Genomic DNA, 19,827 nt, shown 5'->3' with positions numbered 1-19,827 from the left:
TGACACTTGCACTCTGGAAAGATCTTACCTTCTGCAGTGCTCCAAATGTGCCTTCACAGAAACTTAACATTTATTCCACCACTGCAGGTCAGAACTAAATTTCAAACCGTTCCCTATATTTTCCTTTTAGAAGAGGAAAAACTATAGAATCTCACTCAATGAAGATGAAAGTAGAACTGTAATTCTGACCTTTGAATTAACAGTCAGTTTCAAAGTATAGAGCAGATAGCTGTCTCCATTGTTTAGATCTCTCTGCAAGAGGCAAACCCTTAAAGAGGGCACAGGCACAAGTAACAGGAGAGAATACACATGGCTCCACATCAGAGGTGCTTTCCCTCTTCTCTCCTATCCCATTATGCTTTCTCTTATTACAACTTAGTATGGGGCTGGGGGTGTAGCTAGTGGTACAGTGTGCACTTAGCATGCATGAGACCCTGGGTTCAATATCCAGCATAAAAAGAAGAAGAAGAAGGAAAGAAAGTTAGTTATAATGAAAAAGTAGAGAGGTACAGACGGGCTGTGCTCTGTAAGGTCATGTTATTTTTCAGTCCACTTTAGTTCTACAGAATGAAATACAGGACTTGTATCTTCCAGAAGCACCAGGACGTCAAAACAAATTTAGAGTTTTCTGTGGATTGCAAATCAACCCTGAGGTAAAGGTTTTTTCTTTCAGTTAAGCATCATCATTAAGGATATGAGCTGTGTGAATAATATTGATCAAAAGCCATTTAATTCATGCTTTTATTATTTCAGAGATTGATTACTAAGATGCCTGTTTTGTTAGTTGGTCCAATAGTCTGTTCATGTGATTCCAATCTGTTCAAGATACAATTACATGCCTCAATGGTGAGAGTCCAACAACCAAAGCCTGTCACATATTCTCCAGCTTTTCTGTCACTGATTAACAGTTAAAACTCGGATTAATTTAGCTATGGCATGACTTGATTTTATTACATATGATCTTCTTTATCACTTGAAAGTTCAAATATATTCTACCTTCAAGAAAAATGCTTTTTAAAAGACACCAAATAAGCAATGTATAACTTTGTTTTTCTGACTCAACTCATTAGACTTCGTCCATCTCACATAAAACCTTTCCAAAATGTAGTTAGAACCCAAAAGTTCAGAACAGTTTCTTAAACATTACCCTTTTTACCCATACAGATTGGCGCAGATGAAAGTGAGTCTGTGTGTATTTGATCAGAATGGAACTGGACAAGGCCAATAGACTTGGCTCTCTCTCTTTCATGACAGTTTAATTATAAAGACTCAATAAATAGCCATGCCCTCAACCATCAATCAATTTTACTCATCAAGGGCTGAAAAAAATCAGAATCTTCCAGTCACTTCCAGTTTTGAAGTGCTAGAGGTACATTTCAGATTATAAGAGGTCTGCTGAGATAAGCAAAGGGTGTTTTCTTGGACCTTCATGGTCAGGGTCAAGAGTCTCTTGGATGAGTCCCCTGACCACAAGTAAAACTGACTCATTTCCCTTTTCCTTTCCAGTACAGGTTAAATAAAAAAGGCTAGATCTCATTACCCCTGAGGGATCACTCAGTTACCCAAAAGACAATAAAAGACCTACAGGAAACAAAGCTAGCTTTTTTAGATTAAGTGTCCACATAGAATTTAAAAAATCCAAAGTACAAAAAGTCAAACATTCTTTTATTCTTAATATCCAATTTTAAGATAGAAAATTTGGAATTAAATGTAATTAAACTTTGAAATTAAACTCAATTTTAATGAAAGAGGAACAAATTTTGTGAAGCTTATGCTCTAAAAATAAAGAAAACAGAAAAGAATAGAGAAAGAGGTCCACCTTCAGACTGCCCTATTCTGGGGTTAAAATCCAAGTTAGATTTGGTGGGGATCTCAGAGCAGAAGAGATCTGTACCTTGCTTCCAAAATGAGGCCGGGGCAAGTCAACCATGGGAATCAATAGCATGCACATATTAACAAGCCACAGGAAAGGATGGGAAACCAAAGTCAGCAAAGAATAGTGCCTCTGACATCATCTATATTTTAATAGCAAATAAAGAAAGATAAACTCAAGGAGACCAAGACATAAGAGAGCACAAGAAGCTATAGGAAAATGGAATTTCAAGGGTGGGGGGGCGAGTGATCTATAATGTCAAATGTTCCACAGAAACTAAGGACTGACTCTCTCACATTCAGTACCAGGAGGCAGTGGACCACTCTAGCTCATGAGTGTCCATGGAATGGCTGAGGTAGAATTTAAATCATGGTGAGCGGAAGAGCATCTGGGAGGGACAAAATGGACACAAGAATGCAGATGATTCCTTTAAGAAGTCAGACTATAAAGGGGGTAATAAAGATGGAGAAGATGAAAAGAGTATGTGAGAAGGATGAAGGCTGGTTAATAGTGAAGCAGCTAGTGCTCACATACACTCTGATGAGAAGGGGCCACCAGAGATAAAAAGGAAGTGAGAGTATGGGAAATGGAGTTGTTCATGAGGCAAGCACTGGAAGACTATGTGGGTAAATGGAGGCCAGACACAGGTGAAGGAGCCTAAGGGGGAAAACTTCTGCTTTAACCTGAGGGGAAAATGAATGAGTACAAATAGACTCATTTTATTTCACATATATTTTGCTACTCTCCTTTCACTTGGAAAGGGAATTATCTGCTTGCTTGGCCTTCTCTGATTTGCGCAGAAGGAGGTGAGGGTTGAAGGACAATGGCTGGCACCAAGACAGGCTAGTTCATTCTAACCAGAAAGCACGGAGAGTTACAAGATGAGATGAATTAATGGGGTAGCAAGAGAGGTGGACAGAGGGCGAGAATAAAATGATATCTGCCAGGAAGAACTAGATTTTGGGGAGAATGATGTACAAAGATAATTTTTGAAAATCGTGGTCTTGAGTAACTCAAGAAACTTTCACAAAAGACCTCAACTGCCTTCCAAGGCTTCCTGGAGTCAGAATTGAGTCTCACTCTGCTGAACTGTCCTCAGGCATTTGGTTTTATTCAGGTTATGCAGGGAGCAAATTTGTGGTAGGACCTTGACATCTTGGCACGGTAAGAAATGAAGGAAGAAGTGGTTTGCTCAAGGATCTGAGGCAAGAAGGAAAGCCTTTAAATAAATGTTGGGGAGAATGAGAGGAGGTTACTAGGGAAATGTGCAAGGATGGCTAAATTATACTGAGGGCTCCACTGAGGTTGGAAGCCATAAGTATATCACAGCATCAATCTGGACAGTGATGTGATTTTTCCTAGTGGTACTTAGCAGTCTGGTTGGAAGCAAGAGAAAGCACACAACTATATTGTTTAAGGGTTAGTATCTGAGCTAGTAAGTGCCAAGGGCAGGAACAAGTCTGTTTTGTTCATTTCTAAGTGTCCAATACTACACGCTTGACATGTAGGAATCATTTGGTAAATCTTTATTGAATGAATGAATGAAAGTGATAATACTGACAAAGAGTGGCTGAAATGAAAGGCTATCATATCAAAATTGGACAGGTAAGGAAGACAAGGGAAACCTAGGCAGAGGGACTAATGGTCCTAGGAGATGCCACAGATGTACTCAGCCACACAAGTGGCACCACAGACTCAAGGGAACAATGTCTTTGAATCATAAGCACCCACTGGTGGCTGATCCCGGAGCCCATGGGCCTGATAGTTTTTCCCTATATCCCTCAGGATTCCTCTTTTTAATGTTCAGAGCTCCCTTAATTTCCCTTCGTGTAATCTCTTTCTCACTCACTCTTTTAATCTGACATTTCTCTTCTCTTTCAACTATTGCCCCAGCTTCCTGAGATACTTCTCTCTCTCTTTCTCTACCCTCTTTTTACTCTCAACGTCACTCTTTCCTTCTTAAATTTGTGAAAACAAACCTAATCACGGCAGATATTGATAAAGGTAGAATCCACGGCATACCTGAAATAAGGGCAAAGAAATTCTTACATTTCAAAATTAAAGAAGGCAAGGTCTGTTAATATCAGAGAAGGCGGTTACAAATTTTAAAAATAGATGCAGACCAGATCATCTTGTAATTAACTTGCACTTCCCCAACCACTAGCATTCAAAAAATTTTTCTGTCCTGATGGCTATCATTTATATTTTAATTACTAACATTAAAAGTATTTTTACTATTAATTTTTTATTGTATACTACTTCTGCCTTAGGATGGTTTGGGTAGCCTTTTGCAAAGTAGACTAAAGATGGTGACAATACTTTTTCCCATAAAGGGCTCACAAATGGACTTGTTGAACCACAACCTATTTGCTAGTTGGGGGTTTGGTATAATTTTGATTCCTGTTTGAATTTCCTTAAAAAAAAATCACAATAAGCTATTTAGGGAATAACAGTTGCTAACCCTTCTGACAAACCATAATGAACGGTCAGTTTTCTGAAGGGTCGACCAGCCATCTTTTGGCTCCCATTTTCTCTCTAAAACCAAGCTATTTTGAGAATTTCCATTCTTCGGTTCTTTTCTTTCCAACTCTGACACTATTTGTATCCTTTCAGCAGCGTTTTTTAACTCAGGAAAACTTAAATAAGTTCCAAGATTTCAAAAGAGCCTTATTATTTGATGATTGAAGGTCTTGTCTAGGAAAAACTCCAAACAGATTTGCCATTTTAAGCAATTCCTTTGAATTGTCACTCTATTATCAGCAATAGTCCTATATTATTGGTTTATTATTGATTTGTTTCCCTTTCCCTTTACATGTTAACTACAGGACTCCAATTTCTTCTCTCTTCTTATGTTTTGTTGGTTTATACATCCCTGAAAGACTGTACTGGCTTAGCTTTTTGATTTTTTTAGAACACATACATATATATGTATATATAAATTATAGGTTGCAATTACCATAAACCCATAATCTTTTCCTATGCATCATGACTCTTCTTTACACTAATCCTTCCTCTCTATCCTACTTTAGTTCACCTGTGATCCCCTTCTGTGATCTTCCCCCTGGAAGTTCAGATACACCCTTCAACTCCTCATTCCCACCAGTACTGTCCTATCTCAGCTCACTTCTTAGCAAAGATACTGCCACACCCTCCAGGCCAGCTTTCTAGTCCCCCCTACCAACTCATTCTCTCCCCCTTCCGTGCCCCATGATCCACTGTGTGCTCTATCCATATGGTGAATTGTGCTGCTCACATCCTGGGGGGCTGGGATGCACCCAGCCACATCTCTTCTGACTCTCACAAGCCTCCAAGATGAGTGTTACTTTCTTCATTTCACAAGTGAGGAAACTGGCTCTGCTGCAGGTTAAGCATTTTGTTGCAAATCCCTTAACTTGCAAGTGTTCCAGTCCCTAGGCTTCAAATCTGAAGAGGGAGGGTGATCTGTACACTAACAGGAAAATAAAGCATTCACATAACAAAGATTTGAAAAAAAAAAGTGTGGCGATAACTGGGCTGCCTTCCAGCTTGCAGGACTATTTATTTTTTTCCTAAGTACAGGATAATTGCTGCTGGATATTATTGTGGGATTTTTCCATACGTTCTTTAGTTAGGTTAGTGATGACCCAATGTTGTCTTTTAATGCATTCTGATCTCCTGCCAGCTTACCTCATTCTACCACATTGCTTTTGGTTTTTATTTTTATGATTATCCAAACTTCCACTGCCTAATCAATACCTTATTTGGCTATGGATGCTGTTGACTACACACTTTGACAAAGACTCCTTGGAAGGGGTCTTTTTCACTTGCAGCGGACTCATTTAAAGTAAGTTCTTGCTACGTTCATCATTTTGGCAAACAAGGACAAGTTCAAGGAAATTAGAGGCCAAACTTGACAGAGCACTGGCTGCAGCTGCTGGCCCAGCTGTGCAATGATTCTCAACTGGTCCATTACCTCCAAAACTCAACTATTCAGCACAGCTTCCCTAGTCCGGCACTCCTGTCGGTCTAATATATTTGGCAACAGCCATTATTTCAGAAATGAATGCTCATGTGTATTTATAGCAAATCATATGCCTGCTCTATCAACAATTAAAGAGATTAGGATTCAGCAGACATATTCCTCTAATTAGGACAAGATGGAAGACATAGTGTATAGGATGCTGCAGTTTGGTCAAGGTTTATTCTTTCCTAACAAGACTGCCACATTGCCATTCATCAGTCAAACATTCAGTCTCTCTAGGATGGCATTCATTTCTCTGCATAACATTCACCCTCTCCCTGTATAACATCCACTTCTCTGTCTGTCCCATGGAATTTTCATTCAGGGGCTTCTGTTTCCAATCGGCACTTCCAACTTCCCCTTCCCCCCTCCCTCCAACAACACGATAGGCTCACTGGGGTGTTATAAGGCTTGTTTTGAAATAACATGTGGACAGCATCATGTGGCCAATAATTTCATTCAGTTACACTAGTCCCTGGGAGCCTCAGTGTATGTTATATGCTCACACTTAAATAGTTTCTCCTTGGAACAAAAGCCTGATCTCAGCGTCTGGGCCATAAATTCCATCTTGCCTCACTCCTGCCCATGCATTATTTAAGCAATCTTCTTGGTGAGCCGGCATGAGAATTTCCCTCAGAGTTAACAATCAGCAGGCACTGTAAGCTTGGTTCTAACGGGAAATGTAGGATATCTGAAAGGGTTCCACCCATTCATAGTCTCAGTAATGAAATACGATAATCTAATTTGGTAAAAATAAACTGTGAAATCAGAGATTTGAGGCAAAAACTTTAAAGATGCAATTCAGACTAGCAATCAATGCTCATTCAGTTTCTGTACCATCTCAGCTTTCTCCTTGTGCAGATGCTTAAGTGATGCTAAATTAAATAATTGACAAATTTTTAAAACTGCTGGAAATTACCATCTGTACTTAATTTTGGAATATAAAAAGGTCCATAGAAAACACCCTTTATGATTATTTTGTCTAATAACAGATATGAAACAATACAAACATCATAGTCATAAAATATAATGCGTTTTGAGAAGTCTGGCTTACATATTCAAACAGTTTTCAAAACAAAAGACCACAGGAGGAGTGAGATACTGGGTTACAAATACATTTTTTTTTAAAGACTAGCAAAAGAACTGAGTTTCAATTTAAAATTTACTCCCTCTTACTCCCACTTCCCCATAAAACAATAAAACAAAACAACATATCTCACCCACAGGCTTCCTAGAGACAGTAATGACAACCATCACTTGCACATTTCTCTCCTGGATAAACACTGGGCTAACCTGTCCTCTGTTAAGATCTTTATTAGGTTGCTATTACATTTATACAAAATGAAGTCCACTACTGTAAATAAACATGCTTGAGGCTTCCATGAAAACACAGAGAAGAGAAACAAGCTCCCTGGATGTGAACACACTGGTAAATACATGGATAAAACAAGCTGAAACTTACACCAGACACTTCTCCCAGGTCCAACACGGCAGTAGCCCTAAGGGTACATTCTAGTTTTTTTTAATCCATGTTCTGCTCTTCTCACTGATGGGACTACTCAGGCACATGGTCAAGTTGCAATCAGCTTCTCCCTTAGTGATGTATGAGAGCTGGACTGATTTATCTTGTCTTTCTGCAGCATATTAGCACTAATGTTTCTGCGTATGCATCCTACCTTTCTTTAGCCGTAGCCCCGGCTTTATCATTGGTAATCTAAATTAAAGAGCCAGTGAACAGAGCAGGGTTGTTGTCCCCCACCCCTCCCTGTTTTCCATGGAACAATTGCCAGGCAGTCATTCCCGGACAAGGATTCCACTGTTTATCCTATCGAGCCTCCCCTTCAATATCCCATTGAGACTGGAAGTCAGAGTGGGAAAGGCGCAGGTCCAGGGAGATGGTCTTAGTTCAAAGGTATATTTAGGATTTATGCTCTAAAACAGTAGATAGCCTCAGGAAATAGTAGAGAGAGCTGTCATCCACCAGTGTTTCAGCTCAAAAATAAGAACTGACACTATTCACAGAAACAGAGCAACTTGATACTCCACTCACTGCCCTGGGTGCAGTTCACCTTTAGTGATTCTTTTTAAATTTTTTTTCCTATTTTTCCCAGAAATTGCTTCCTTTTCCCACCAATCTTTAGTTTACAGGTACATGCTTAAATGTTTATTTTAATGAGAAATTTGAGTGTTATGATATTGCAAGTTGCATATACGAAACATAAAAGCCCCTGAAAATTTAGGGAAATTCATCAAATAGATCATTATTAACCTTGTTGTAACCTGCTGTCAACAAACAGCAGCTGACTGAGAGCTGAAGGCTGTGTTGAATTCATAAGCTGTCAATTCCTCTCTTCAAGATACTTTCATAATTTTCTTTGTTTCCACAAATATTTGGGAAGGGCAAACATAACCAGAATATATTTTTCTATGGAAGTTTTTCATCTCTTAAAAAATTTTCATTTTTTAGCAGCATCTCAATGCTTTAAGATTTACAATGGTTATTGAAAGAATATTAGGCTTGTCATCATTTTAAGAACAGAATTTGGTAGTTTAAAGTATAAAATTTCCCCTATTTTTGTGTGTTTTTGGTAAAAGAAAACACGATTGTTTTCTCAGTTTTAAACATGTTACTGCATTTTTAATTTTGCTTTTTAATAAACTGTAACATGCTCATTTCTCTATAGGCATGAAATACAGCCTTGCCATTTTAATAGCTTTAGAATATTCAATTCCCTAATTCTTGACATTCACAGCTGCAATTTTTTGCTATAAAAATAAAATATCTCTTATCATAAATGCAAAATACTCAAATTTCAAAAAAGTGCATTTCAAACCACATACACATACAAAGTCAGTCTCAAACTTTCTACTTCTTGGGCCGGGGATTTAGCTCAGTGGTTCCGGCGCCTGCCTCACAAGCTCAAGGTCCCAAGTTTGATCCCCAGTACCAAAAAAAAAACAACTTTCTACTTCTCAATTGTTCTCAAAATTTCAGTTAGGAGAAATATAACGCGTGAGGGCTATTTGAAGACTACAGGTATCAGTTCTTCTAGATTGTATTCTGGCATTAAACTTCAAAAATATATACTTCATATATTTTACACTAGAACTTGGTTTGACTGAACTATTCACAAACAACAAAAAAATTATTTAAAAATTTTAAACCTGAGCTTGTCACTTGACTGCTTAAAACTCCATACAGCTTCCCATTACTCTTAGGATGAAAGCCAAAATCTTTATAATGGCCTTCGAGGACTCAGTTTTATTTCACTGGGAAGATAAACCCACCTTCCCAGAACTGTCTGGCTGGGATTCAGAACCATCAATCAATCAGGTATTGAACCCCTGCTCTTTACCAGCCAATCCCTCGAGCATGGTATCTGAGCACTGGTCTGGGATGCTGAGAGAATTCCAAAAGCAAATATGCAGACCTTCTTCAGTCTTATCCATGTAACATACATGGATAAGATTTCACTATTCTACAAATTAGCTTATAGCAAAATCAATATGAGCAAGCCAGACTCTGAAAAGTCAAAGTATACATGAAATCAAGGGAGAAGAGGAATAAAATGAAATTAATCAGTTGATGAATGTTAGTTCAGACTGTTTAGGTCAGAGGAGAAAAAAGGGAAAGCCATCAAGAAGGAGCAGAAACTGAAACAAGAACTGTTCAAGCTGGTCCTAACACAGTACTTTCAAGGTCTATGGCTCACGTCAGTTGAAAGTCAAATATCCCATAACTGTGGTTTTGAATTTCTTCAATAAATAACTCATGTACATTCACTACACTGCTGCTGCTATTAATTTCCTCTGAAAGTTATCTTTATTTTAATCACTATATGAATTACATGATAAATTTCACCAGTTTCTAACTCAAATGACCCAAGAAATCCATCAACCCAGGTCCAAGAAAATAGGGGATTTCACAAAACTAAAGGTCTACTTTGTACTTAACCAAGAACAGCATGATCTTTTCATGCAACTTATATATAAACATCTGACTAAAATAATGTAAACACTTAAAGACATCTGAAATATCCACTGAGTAATGAGATCTTGGGACAAGTCTAGTGCTTAACAACTGTTATCAGAAGTCCCCACATATCCCAGAATTATTTCTTATATTTCTTTCCATTGTCCTGAAAACTTACACTATGAAAGCCTCCCAAAAGAAGAAATCCTAAGACTCAAGCACAAAAATGCTATGTTCACAGCACAGCTCTGCTGCTTGCCCACTGTATAACCTTGGGTAAAGTACTTAAGCTCAGTGCAGCGTGTGTGTGTGCATGTGTGTGTGTGTGTGTGTGTGTGTTAAATTCACTATACAATACAATGATAGAGTTCTACTTCTAGTCTTAAAAGCAATTCATATCATACTAACCCTCCTATAGATAACATCAATACAATCTGAAGAACAAAAACATCATCAACAACAACATCAATAAAACTATCTGAAGGTACTGGACAGTGGCCCAGAGCAGGTAGAAACTAAAGGAGGAATGAGGCCTGGAGCAGGTAGAAACTAAAGGAGGAATGACTCTTAGATGAATTACCTAGTTTTTACAGCTTTTCATCTAAGGGCAGGCCCCAGAAAATTCCACAGGTATCCATGCTCAGTCAGAGCCTGTGTTCTTATGGCTGAGAGGTCAAAGAAGAGTTCAGGGAGATGATAGCAACTGAAAAATGAGAGGAAATCCCAGAGGGAAGACAGCCACAGAGAGAAAGCCTCGAATTCAGTACATATATCTGATCAAATTTCGGACTGATCCCAATAATATTATACTATATATGTGGAGCAGACTCCAAGCAGCCCAGCTAAGGGAAAGGGGACTGCACAGCAATTTCTGCCTCTGTCATAGGAGAGACAGGTGAAATTTGAGTTCTCTCCAAGAAAAAACAGAAAAGCAATATTCTTTAAAGGTACATGATGGAATTCAGAATCTCCATAATGTATCACTCATAATGTCCAAGATATATTTTGGAATTACTAGATCTGCAAAGAAACAAGAAAGTGTAACTCATCACCAAAAGAAAAAAGAACCCATTGAGAGCAACTCTGAGATAATGCAGATATTGGATTGGCAGACGAGGAATGTAAAGCAGCTGTTATAACCATGCTTATAGGCATAAAAGAAATCTCAGCAGAAAAGTAGGAAGCATAGAAAGACAAGTGGAAATTCTAGAACTAGAAACTACAATATTTGAAAAAAATTCATTGGATGGACATAACAATAGATTGGAGAAATAATAATGTCCCATGAACTTTAAGATAGAACAAAAAATTATGCAATCTGAAGAAAAGAGAAAAATATTTAATGAATGGAGCCTTAAAGTTGGGTGAGATGCACAGTACAAGGTCTAACATTTCAATTAGAATCCCAGAAAGACAGATGTGAGAAAATAGGCAGAAAAAAAACTTTTAAGAAATAATAATCCCAACTTTCCAAAATATGGTTCAAAAAACTGGCCAATCAGCTGAAAGGAATTCAGCTAGCTGACCACATCCAACACCATATTAAAACTGAAAATTTTAATAGCTCTGTATTTATTAAAGAAATTGATTATGCTACCAAAATCCTCCCCACAGAGGAAGCTCCAGTAGAAATGGTTTCACAGTAAATTCTGTCAAACATTTAAGGAAAAAGATAATACCAATCTTACACAACTTTTTCAGAAAACAGAACAGGATGGAAAATTCCCCAACACATTTTGAGGCAGCAGAAGTCTGATACCAAAATTTGATATACTATATGAAAAGACAATAGCGGGTCAATATTGATGAACATATAATAAATATCCTTAATATATACATATTAGCAAATTAAAACTAGCAATATATAAAAAGGACAATCATTCTTTTTGTATCATGACAAGTTTATCTCAAGAATGCAACACTATTTTAGCATTTAAAAACCAATCAATGTAATTAATTATATTACCAGAATAAAGAGAAAAACCATGCAGAATTTCAGCAATCCATTCAGAAAAAGTATTTTGTAATACTCTCTACTACTTAATGGGAAAAAACCCCCTCTCAACAAGTAAAAAATATGGGATTTTCTTAATCTATAGTTGAAATCATACTTAATGTAAAATATTGAGTGCTTTTCCCCTAAAATCAGTAACAAGGAAAGGATATCTCCTTCTTCCACCTATTTATCCTTGAGGTGGACATGCTAGCAAGAGTTATAAGGCAGGAAAAATAAAGGCATAAAGATTAGAAACAAAATAAGACTCCTATTATTTGACAATGACAAGATTGTTAAATAGAAAAGCCAAAAGGTATCTCACATGAAATAATGCCTACTTCTTTCAGTATTTAAAGACGAAATGAGTTTAATTTAAAACGATGTGTGACACACATTAGGCACTAATAAGCATTAAGTTAAAAATGCATCTAAAGGGCAGGGGATTTAGCTCAGTGGTTCCAATGCCTGCCTCGCAAGTGCAAAGACCAGAGTTCGATCCCCAGTACCAAAAAAAAGTGAGGTAAAAATGCATCTAAATATACAACCTGCAAAGGGTTATGTATGAGCTTCTTGACAATGAGAATAGATTTATTCATCAAAATGCCTCATAGCCTGCTGCACAAGTGCAAGGACCTGAGTTCAATCCCCGATACCAAAAAAATGGCTCATAGAAGGCCACTTTAAAGAACAAGGTTATCTTCATTCCTGGGATCAAGTTACAAAAAAGCTCACGGCAATTAACACTGAGATATCTAGTAGACAACCAGTCTTCACTGAGATTCCTAAAATAGAAAGATTAAATGTCACAATTTGACAGTGTCTAAAAATTTACTGCTTTTATATATCTTTTAATATATAAGTATGCCTAATATATAAATATACACAATATATAATTATATAAACAAATCCAGGTGTTGTCTGAAAATAAACCTTGCTGTGATCTATAAATACTCATGGCAGAATACCTAAGAAAGATATTTAAGTTTGAAAAAAGCAGTTTGCATAATTGTATTTAGAGTAGAAATCAACAATTAAGGCAGAAAGACAATAATTACATTGATGCATGCATAGAAAATATCTGGAAATATATAAATAAAAGTGTTAATGGTCAATAGTTCTGGATGGGGATAGGAAGAGAATTTTTATTTTGTATTTTTGGCATATTGTTTACATTTTAATAATATTTATTAATATTGTTACTTTGTAATTTAAACACTCCTTACAATGCAAAAATATTATCAACATTTCATAGTCAAAATGTCGTCTTTTTCTTTCCTGAGTCATGTAAGATTAATAGAGCTCTTTCTTTGGGCTTTTTAAACAAAGATACAGTTTTATTTTAGATATCAAGTTCATATTCCAGGTGCTCTTACCTTTAAGATTCTTCTCAACATCTCCATCCTTGGCTTGTCACTTTATTCCTTCCTGAGACACAATATCCGACATCCACAATTTAAGGAAGGCAAGGTTTATTTTGGTGCACATTTCAGTCCATAGTCAGCTGGCTCCATGGCAGGACAGCAAGGCATAAAGACATGGCAGAAAAATAGCTGCTCATGGCATGGCATCCAGGAAGCAAACAGAGTCAAAGGAGGAGGTAGAGAGGAAGATAAACCTTTCCAGGCCAGTCCCCCAGTGACCCACCTCTTCTGACGAGACCATACCTCCTAATAGCAAGTCAGCCATAGCTTCCATAATCCAATCACCTTCTGAAAGCCCCAGCCTATGAGTTCATGAGGCTCTTGGGGGACATCTAGATATAAATAATAATATTCTGTCCTGGCGCCCAAAAGATTCATAGGCATCTCTTTTTGCAAAATGCATTTAGTTCACCTCTAAGACTTGCCAAAGCCCTACCAGTTTCAGCATTGCTGAAAAGCCCAAGTCCAAAGTTTCCACTGAGACTTAAGGCAAACTCTTAGCTGTGGGCCTCTGCAAATATCAAAAAGAACTTAAACATTGCTGACATACAGTAGCATGGGATAAACATTCCCATTCCAAAAGGGAGGAATGGGGGATAAGAAAGAATGAGGCCAAAGCAAGACCAAAACAGGAGGGCAAACATTAAAACCTATAGTTCCATGTGCAGCACTTGGAGCAAGTTATGGCAAATGAGAACACCAAACAGCTTGAACAACTGTGCCTACAGTATTGTAGGTGGTTGTAGCCCTCATGGCTTCTTTCTGCTCACTGCCTGTGGCTTTCCTCAGACATTCCATGTTCCTGGATTCTCCAACATCTTGGGATCTCCATAGCTATGCCCTTTTGCATCTTGGGTGCAGGGGCCTCTGATTGTCTGGATGGCTGAGCACTATGAAAAGAACCCCAGAAAGCAAATTTCCTAGGTAGCCTTTTTGAGTAGGGTGCCTTGGGGTGCTCTTCTCAAAGGAAAGTATCCACTTTTCCATGCTTGATCTGCAATGGGTGAGGACTTTCAGATTCCTTTCACTCCTTCAAGGCTTCCTTTGTATTGTTCCAAAGTACTTGGCTACTTTTTAATGCTAATCTTTTCATTAGCCAAATTCTTCACTGCTTCATCTTTGTAGGCTCCAACTTTACCAAAGCTTCCTTTCTAGCCAAACTCTAAATTTTTTATATAATTCAGGTGTATCATCTGCTCGATTCTGAGTATAAACCTGACTAAAAGTCCCCAACAGTATCTATGTCACAGCCTCTAACAATGGGCTCCACTGAAGTTTCCTTTGCCAGATAAATTAGTCTGCTGCCCTTAATCTCAGCCTCCTGCAAAGTCTCAGACCATGAGCAAAATGTAGACAAACTTTCCTCCAGAGCATAACATACACACGGTCTTGAGTTTAACTGCTAATGTAGTCCTTCTTCCCAACTGAAACTTCCTGAGAATGGTCGTCACTGGCTGCATTACTGTCAGCATTCTGTTCTTCTGAGCTCCTACCAGAATCTCCCATGAAGCTTGGATTATAGCATTCTAGAGCTGTTTCTCCAATAAGCATTTCCAAATCTTTCTAAACTCCTCTTGCATGCCAGTTCCAAAGGATTCTAAACCACATGATCAGGTAGCACACCAACAACCTCGCTCCTGATAACAAAATCTGTTTTAGTCACTTTCCTCATCACTGAGACACAATATCCAACACCCATAACTTAAGGAAGAGGTTTATTTGGGTTCATGTTTTAGTCCATAGAAGCCTGGCTATAAAGCAGGACAGCACGGCACAGGGGCACAGCAGAAAAATAGCCATTCATAGCATGGCATCCAGGAAGTACAGAGAGCCAAGGGAGGAGCTGAGGAAGAGATAAACCCTTCCAGGCAATGCCCCAGTGAACTGGCCCTTCCAACCAAACCCTACCTCCTAACAGCAAGTCAACTACAAGCCCCTATAATCCAATCACCTTCCAGAAGCCCCACCTATGAGCACATGAGGCTCTTGTTGGCATCTAGATATAAACCATAATAATCCCTCTCTACTCCAAGAAGTGGGGAGGTAAAAATACTGATCAGGTCAAGTCAAAGGTTTATTTTACTATCAGTTTCACAAGATCATCAGAACTGAAAGCACTAAGAAGGCAAGGGCCTTGATTCCCAGAGAGACTACCTGTTTAGCCTTAACTGAAGCCTTCTGACTCCACCATGACTCCAGGAATTCATTTGGCTAACTACATTTTCGGGTGCATGGGGACCCCAGAAAACCATGTGGATCAGAGAAAATTCATTACCACAAAAGCACAGAATTTTAGTTTGAATAATATTAGATAATATCTCTTCAATAGACAACCATTTTCCAGGTAAAAACATCTGAAGTCCAGAGGAGTTAAGCAACTTGCCCAAGGTCACAGAGTTATGAAGTGACCAAAGCTGATCTTTTGAGCCTCAGGACAGGCCATTTTCCAGGGAACCAAGAAGGGACATGCCCTACTACTATGGACCAGAGACCGTGTTTCATGACCAATGAGTACATTGGGATGCAGATTTAATGAGATGCTGAAGGGAGCAATCTCCTGTCTTTATCATAAATCCCAAACTATAGTTAAAAACACCAAAAACTGACTCTAGTATCCTATTATCTTCATTACTAGTGTCCCATAAGATGCACATACAGTTTCTCAAATAATCTCTTAGTATATTAGAGAAGATGCTCCGCATTTGAGAAATGCCTTCCAGCCACATCATTCAAAGATGCTTTTAGTACAGAACTAATAGTAATGAAGGGCTCTTAGAATGTTTTTCCCATTTTTTGGTTAAAGGCAGTAGGAAGCTGGGGACATTTAAATGCTTTCTGTTAAGTTCGTTACAGTGGGAAACTATGCATCAGTTTTTAAAGTTAAAGGGATAAACCAGGGATAATGCTCGAGAATTACTTAAAATCTCTAAGTCAGAAAGTGACTCTAAGTTGTTTTGAAAACCTGTCCAGAAACATAAAGAAATCCTTAATTCCTTTCTGCCAACAGCAAAAAAGCTCCCAAAGAACAATCAAAGTAGCATTCTCAAAGATCATGAGCTCAAACTCATACATAAAACCAAAAATGACTGATATGAAAATGTCATCCTTACCTATTTGTCTATGAAGGTGTCTAACGCCCTCTCCTATAGATATTTATTAACACCGATTAATGGCTGGTGAACACTCAGAATAATAAAATTGTGACCTTCTGTCAACATCTCATTTTTTCACTAATTCCGACAAACCTTCCAACTAATTACTGTAAGCTCCTCTAATGTGTTAGGAATATGACTCATTCCACACACCCTCGAGTTTGCAGGCAGCTGTCTGGGGGTGCAGGAAAGGCATACATGCATCATTATAAGAAGCTAAGGGGGTGCCGGGGGGAGGGCCCTACCTGGGCTGCAATGCTGCTCACATTACTACATTTCCACCCCTTCCCCAGACACCTCACTGGTAATGATTTTCCAAAACTGAGGCTTTTTAAAACTTTGATCTTTTCTGAAAACTCAGTAGGATGATAAAAATCTTACAGCTGAACAAACAGACTAGGGCGGAAAGACCATCCCCTTAGCATTTGCCCTGACTCCACCCCACTGTTTCATTAAAGTGGTGTCGTTCAAAATATGCAAATGACACAGTAATACTCTGAACAAACAAACGAATTATGTGAGCCTCTATGGGCAATTTACTCAAGGTAATTAAGAATGCTAAATCAAACAAATTATCATTTTAAATGGCAAGTAAGTTTTAATTAAACTTGATTTCTACACTAAAAATGAAACTACTAACTCAACAGAAGGGATCTAGTGTGAATTAAAAGGCAAAGTATCAAGAAGGGAAAACACAATGGACACCCTGACTTTTGATTCGCAAGATTAGGACCAGGTGTCACAGCATTCTCACAGGACACGGCTCAGACAGAGGCACTGTGCTCATGACTTTTGAATTAGTAAAATATATGTGAGGTGCTTCAAGCATGAGTTCATTTTAAATAATGAAGATGCCAATAAATCATAGAATCAACTTAAACTCAAGGGAATTTCTTTGTAACTAGCATCTTAATCTTTCTTTACCATTAAGAAAAGGTATCCAGGGGCCGGTGATTTAGCTCAGTGGTTCCACCTCCTGCCTTGCAAGCGGAAGGACCCAGGGTTTGATCCCCAGTACCAAAAAAAAAAGAAAGGGTGCCCAGCTGGCTGTAGCCCACCCTAGGGATAAAGAGTCCTTTGGGAAGGATCAGGATTGTGGAGACCAATAACCACCACCCATAATCAATGAGCCATCAATAATTATAAAAACAAACGTGCTCACGGAAAGAGAAAAAGCTCCCAAGATGGACAAGGCTAACATATGATCCTACTGAAGGAAATCATATGTATGTATATTAGTCCTACAGAATAACATAATCTCAGACATAATTTAGTCTTCTATTTTAAAAGTCTCAAGTAATCCCTGAGACTAGACAAGTCCACATCTCTTCCATTTTCAGTATTTTGTGCCAGTAATTTAACAAGATTCTGATTAGACCCCAGCCACCAGCACTGGTAACCAACAGATCCCTCATAGAACCACCTGCTTCCTTCTCCACATGAAGCACCTCGCCGGCTTCAGCCTCCTCCTGGCTTTCCCAGCCACCACCTTCAGCCCGACGTCCCACAGGAACACACAGGATGTGTGCTGTCCTCCACTCCTGGTGTTCTGGTCAGGTAAGAAGGCCTAGGGTGCAAGTCAAGGAGGAGCTAAGGGCACAGACTGGTACAGGGCAGGGTGGTTACAGGGCTTAACAGGGAGGGGCCTGGAGCCAGGCTGGAGAAGCCATTCTGTCACCACCTGTGGCATCTGGGCCCAGTCACCCTGCCCAGGTAAAGACCGTTTTCATATTGTTTTCCTAAATAGTCTGCCCTCAGAGTGACCCTAAGAACACTACTATGATGCTAATGGTGGTGGTGAAGAGTGTCAAGCCTGTGCTCCTTAAAGCTTCTGCATTTCTCTTCTGCACTCACCATCTTCACTCTGAAGGAGCCACTGTGCAACTGCCAGCTTTGTAACCAACCAGGAGTTCTAGAAGAAGAGCGTGTCTAGAACTCAAGAGATAGGAAGAGGGTAATAAGTCCCCAATTCTTCTATTTGCTCCCGATGCCAGAATGGGATTCATTCATCCATTTATGTATCACATAACTAGTGGCCCCTTCTACATGCCAGGCACTGTACTATGCTCAGCACATAAACAGAAACCATTCTGCCCCCTCCAAATTATCACATACCTCAGTTAAGAGAGTCCTGCAAATAAGTGATTTCACAATAACGTGCTGGAGACTCAGGATGAAATGGGAACACCTGGGAGGAGCATACAGCAGTGACCCAGCAAGGGAAGGGAATGCAGAAAGCTACCTGTGTCCAAAGAACAGTCCCATTCAAATGTGTCTGTTCCTCTAACCACCAGAAGAGGAGCTGTACAGGATGAAAAGGGCTTCTCCCATGAGAGCAGAAATCCCACACGTGAAGGCCCATCTCCCCCAGGGCTAACCCAGAGCTGCATGCACCATGAAGGCTCAACAAATATTTGCGAATAAAAGTACGACCCGAGAATTTGGATCTGCCTCTTGGGACTTTTCTTTTTGAACTGAATCTTGGAGGGGGAGAATCTTAAAGGTCATCTAACTCTCCAGCCCTCTGGAACTTGTAAACAACAAATTTCTTTGTAGGTGAACGGAGAGATGCAATGAGGTACACCCAATCACTGGAGTACTATTTAGCAATAAAAAAGGAACACTGACACATGACAGGTCATGGACAAGTCTCAGAAACACACTCAGTGAAAGGACTCAGATGCAGAGACTGCTTATTGTATGAATCCATTTGCATAGAATGTCCAAAAAAGCAAATTTATAAAGACAAAAAGGAGATCAGTGGTTGCCTGGGGCTAGGGGTGGAATGGTATTAACTGTAAATAGGCATGTGGGATCCTACCAGAAGCGAGAACTATTCTATTTTAGGGATGGTTGCATCATTCAGCAAAGATACTAAAAAGTCACTGAATTACACTTTACTCAATTTTGTGATATATTAAGAATACACCATAAGGCTATTTTTAAATGTTTGCTAAGGGCTGTTACAGGCTTGCCCTCATGCTGCTATGCTTGGGCGGCTATGGTGCTGAAACACAGACAGGAGCCCAGATTTGAAAAGACCCCTCTTCCCCTTTACCAGATTCCCAATCCCAATGTCTTCCACTCCCAGGCTACTAGGCCATCCTAGTTAGTCTACAAAAAGCTGATGAGCAGAGTAGTTATGGGGGCTACAGGAAGAGGGCAACTGGCATTGGATGCTTAACAGGTATGAGGTTTCCTCGCTGGGTGATGAAACCAGATGGTGGTGATGGTTGTACCACACTGTGAATATACTTACCGCTGCTGACCCACACACGTTAAAATAGTCAAAATGGTACATGTCATGTTCACCCTACCACAATGCTTTGCTAGACGTCTACTTGTAAATAGGCCATGTTTCAAGAACACTTTCACACTCCCTTTCTATCCGCCGAATCCATTTCCCATTGAG

At 39.1% G+C, this 19,827-nt stretch overlaps 1 protein-coding gene across 13 annotated transcripts in view; it reads right to left on the bottom strand.

Annotated features, from left to right (window-relative positions):
* The window catches only part of Rapgef4 (Rap guanine nucleotide exchange factor 4), a 306,593-nt gene that overhangs the window by 164,772 nt on the left and 121,994 nt on the right, over positions 1-19,827 (bottom strand). Inside the window, exons 1-2 of one of the 13 annotated variants that reach the window (XM_087200377.1) lie at positions 17,839-18,149; positions 13,216-13,267 (exon numbers count right to left, since the gene is read on the bottom strand). The exons of 7 other annotated variants lie outside the window; for them this stretch is intronic. In XM_087200377.1, the coding sequence (XP_087056503.1) occupies positions 13,216-13,242 (27 nt within the window). In that variant the 5' untranslated portion in view covers positions 13,243-13,267; positions 17,839-18,149. Of the gene's footprint in view, positions 1-7,335; positions 11,109-13,215; positions 13,325-17,838; positions 18,150-19,827 lie in introns of those variants that run through there. 5 more of the 13 variants (XM_021238645.2, XM_087200394.1, XM_087200404.1 and 2 more) reach the window with 5 other exon arrangements.

Source organism: Heterocephalus glaber, unplaced genomic scaffold (genome assembly GCF_053883595.1).
Source record: "Heterocephalus glaber isolate CG9 unplaced genomic scaffold, H.glaber_assembly_v1.0 deba00000347, whole genome shotgun sequence".
In the NCBI taxonomy this organism is placed as follows: domain Eukaryota; kingdom Metazoa; phylum Chordata; class Mammalia; order Rodentia; family Bathyergidae; genus Heterocephalus; species Heterocephalus glaber.
This window is presented reverse-complemented; position numbering and strand designations above follow the sequence as displayed.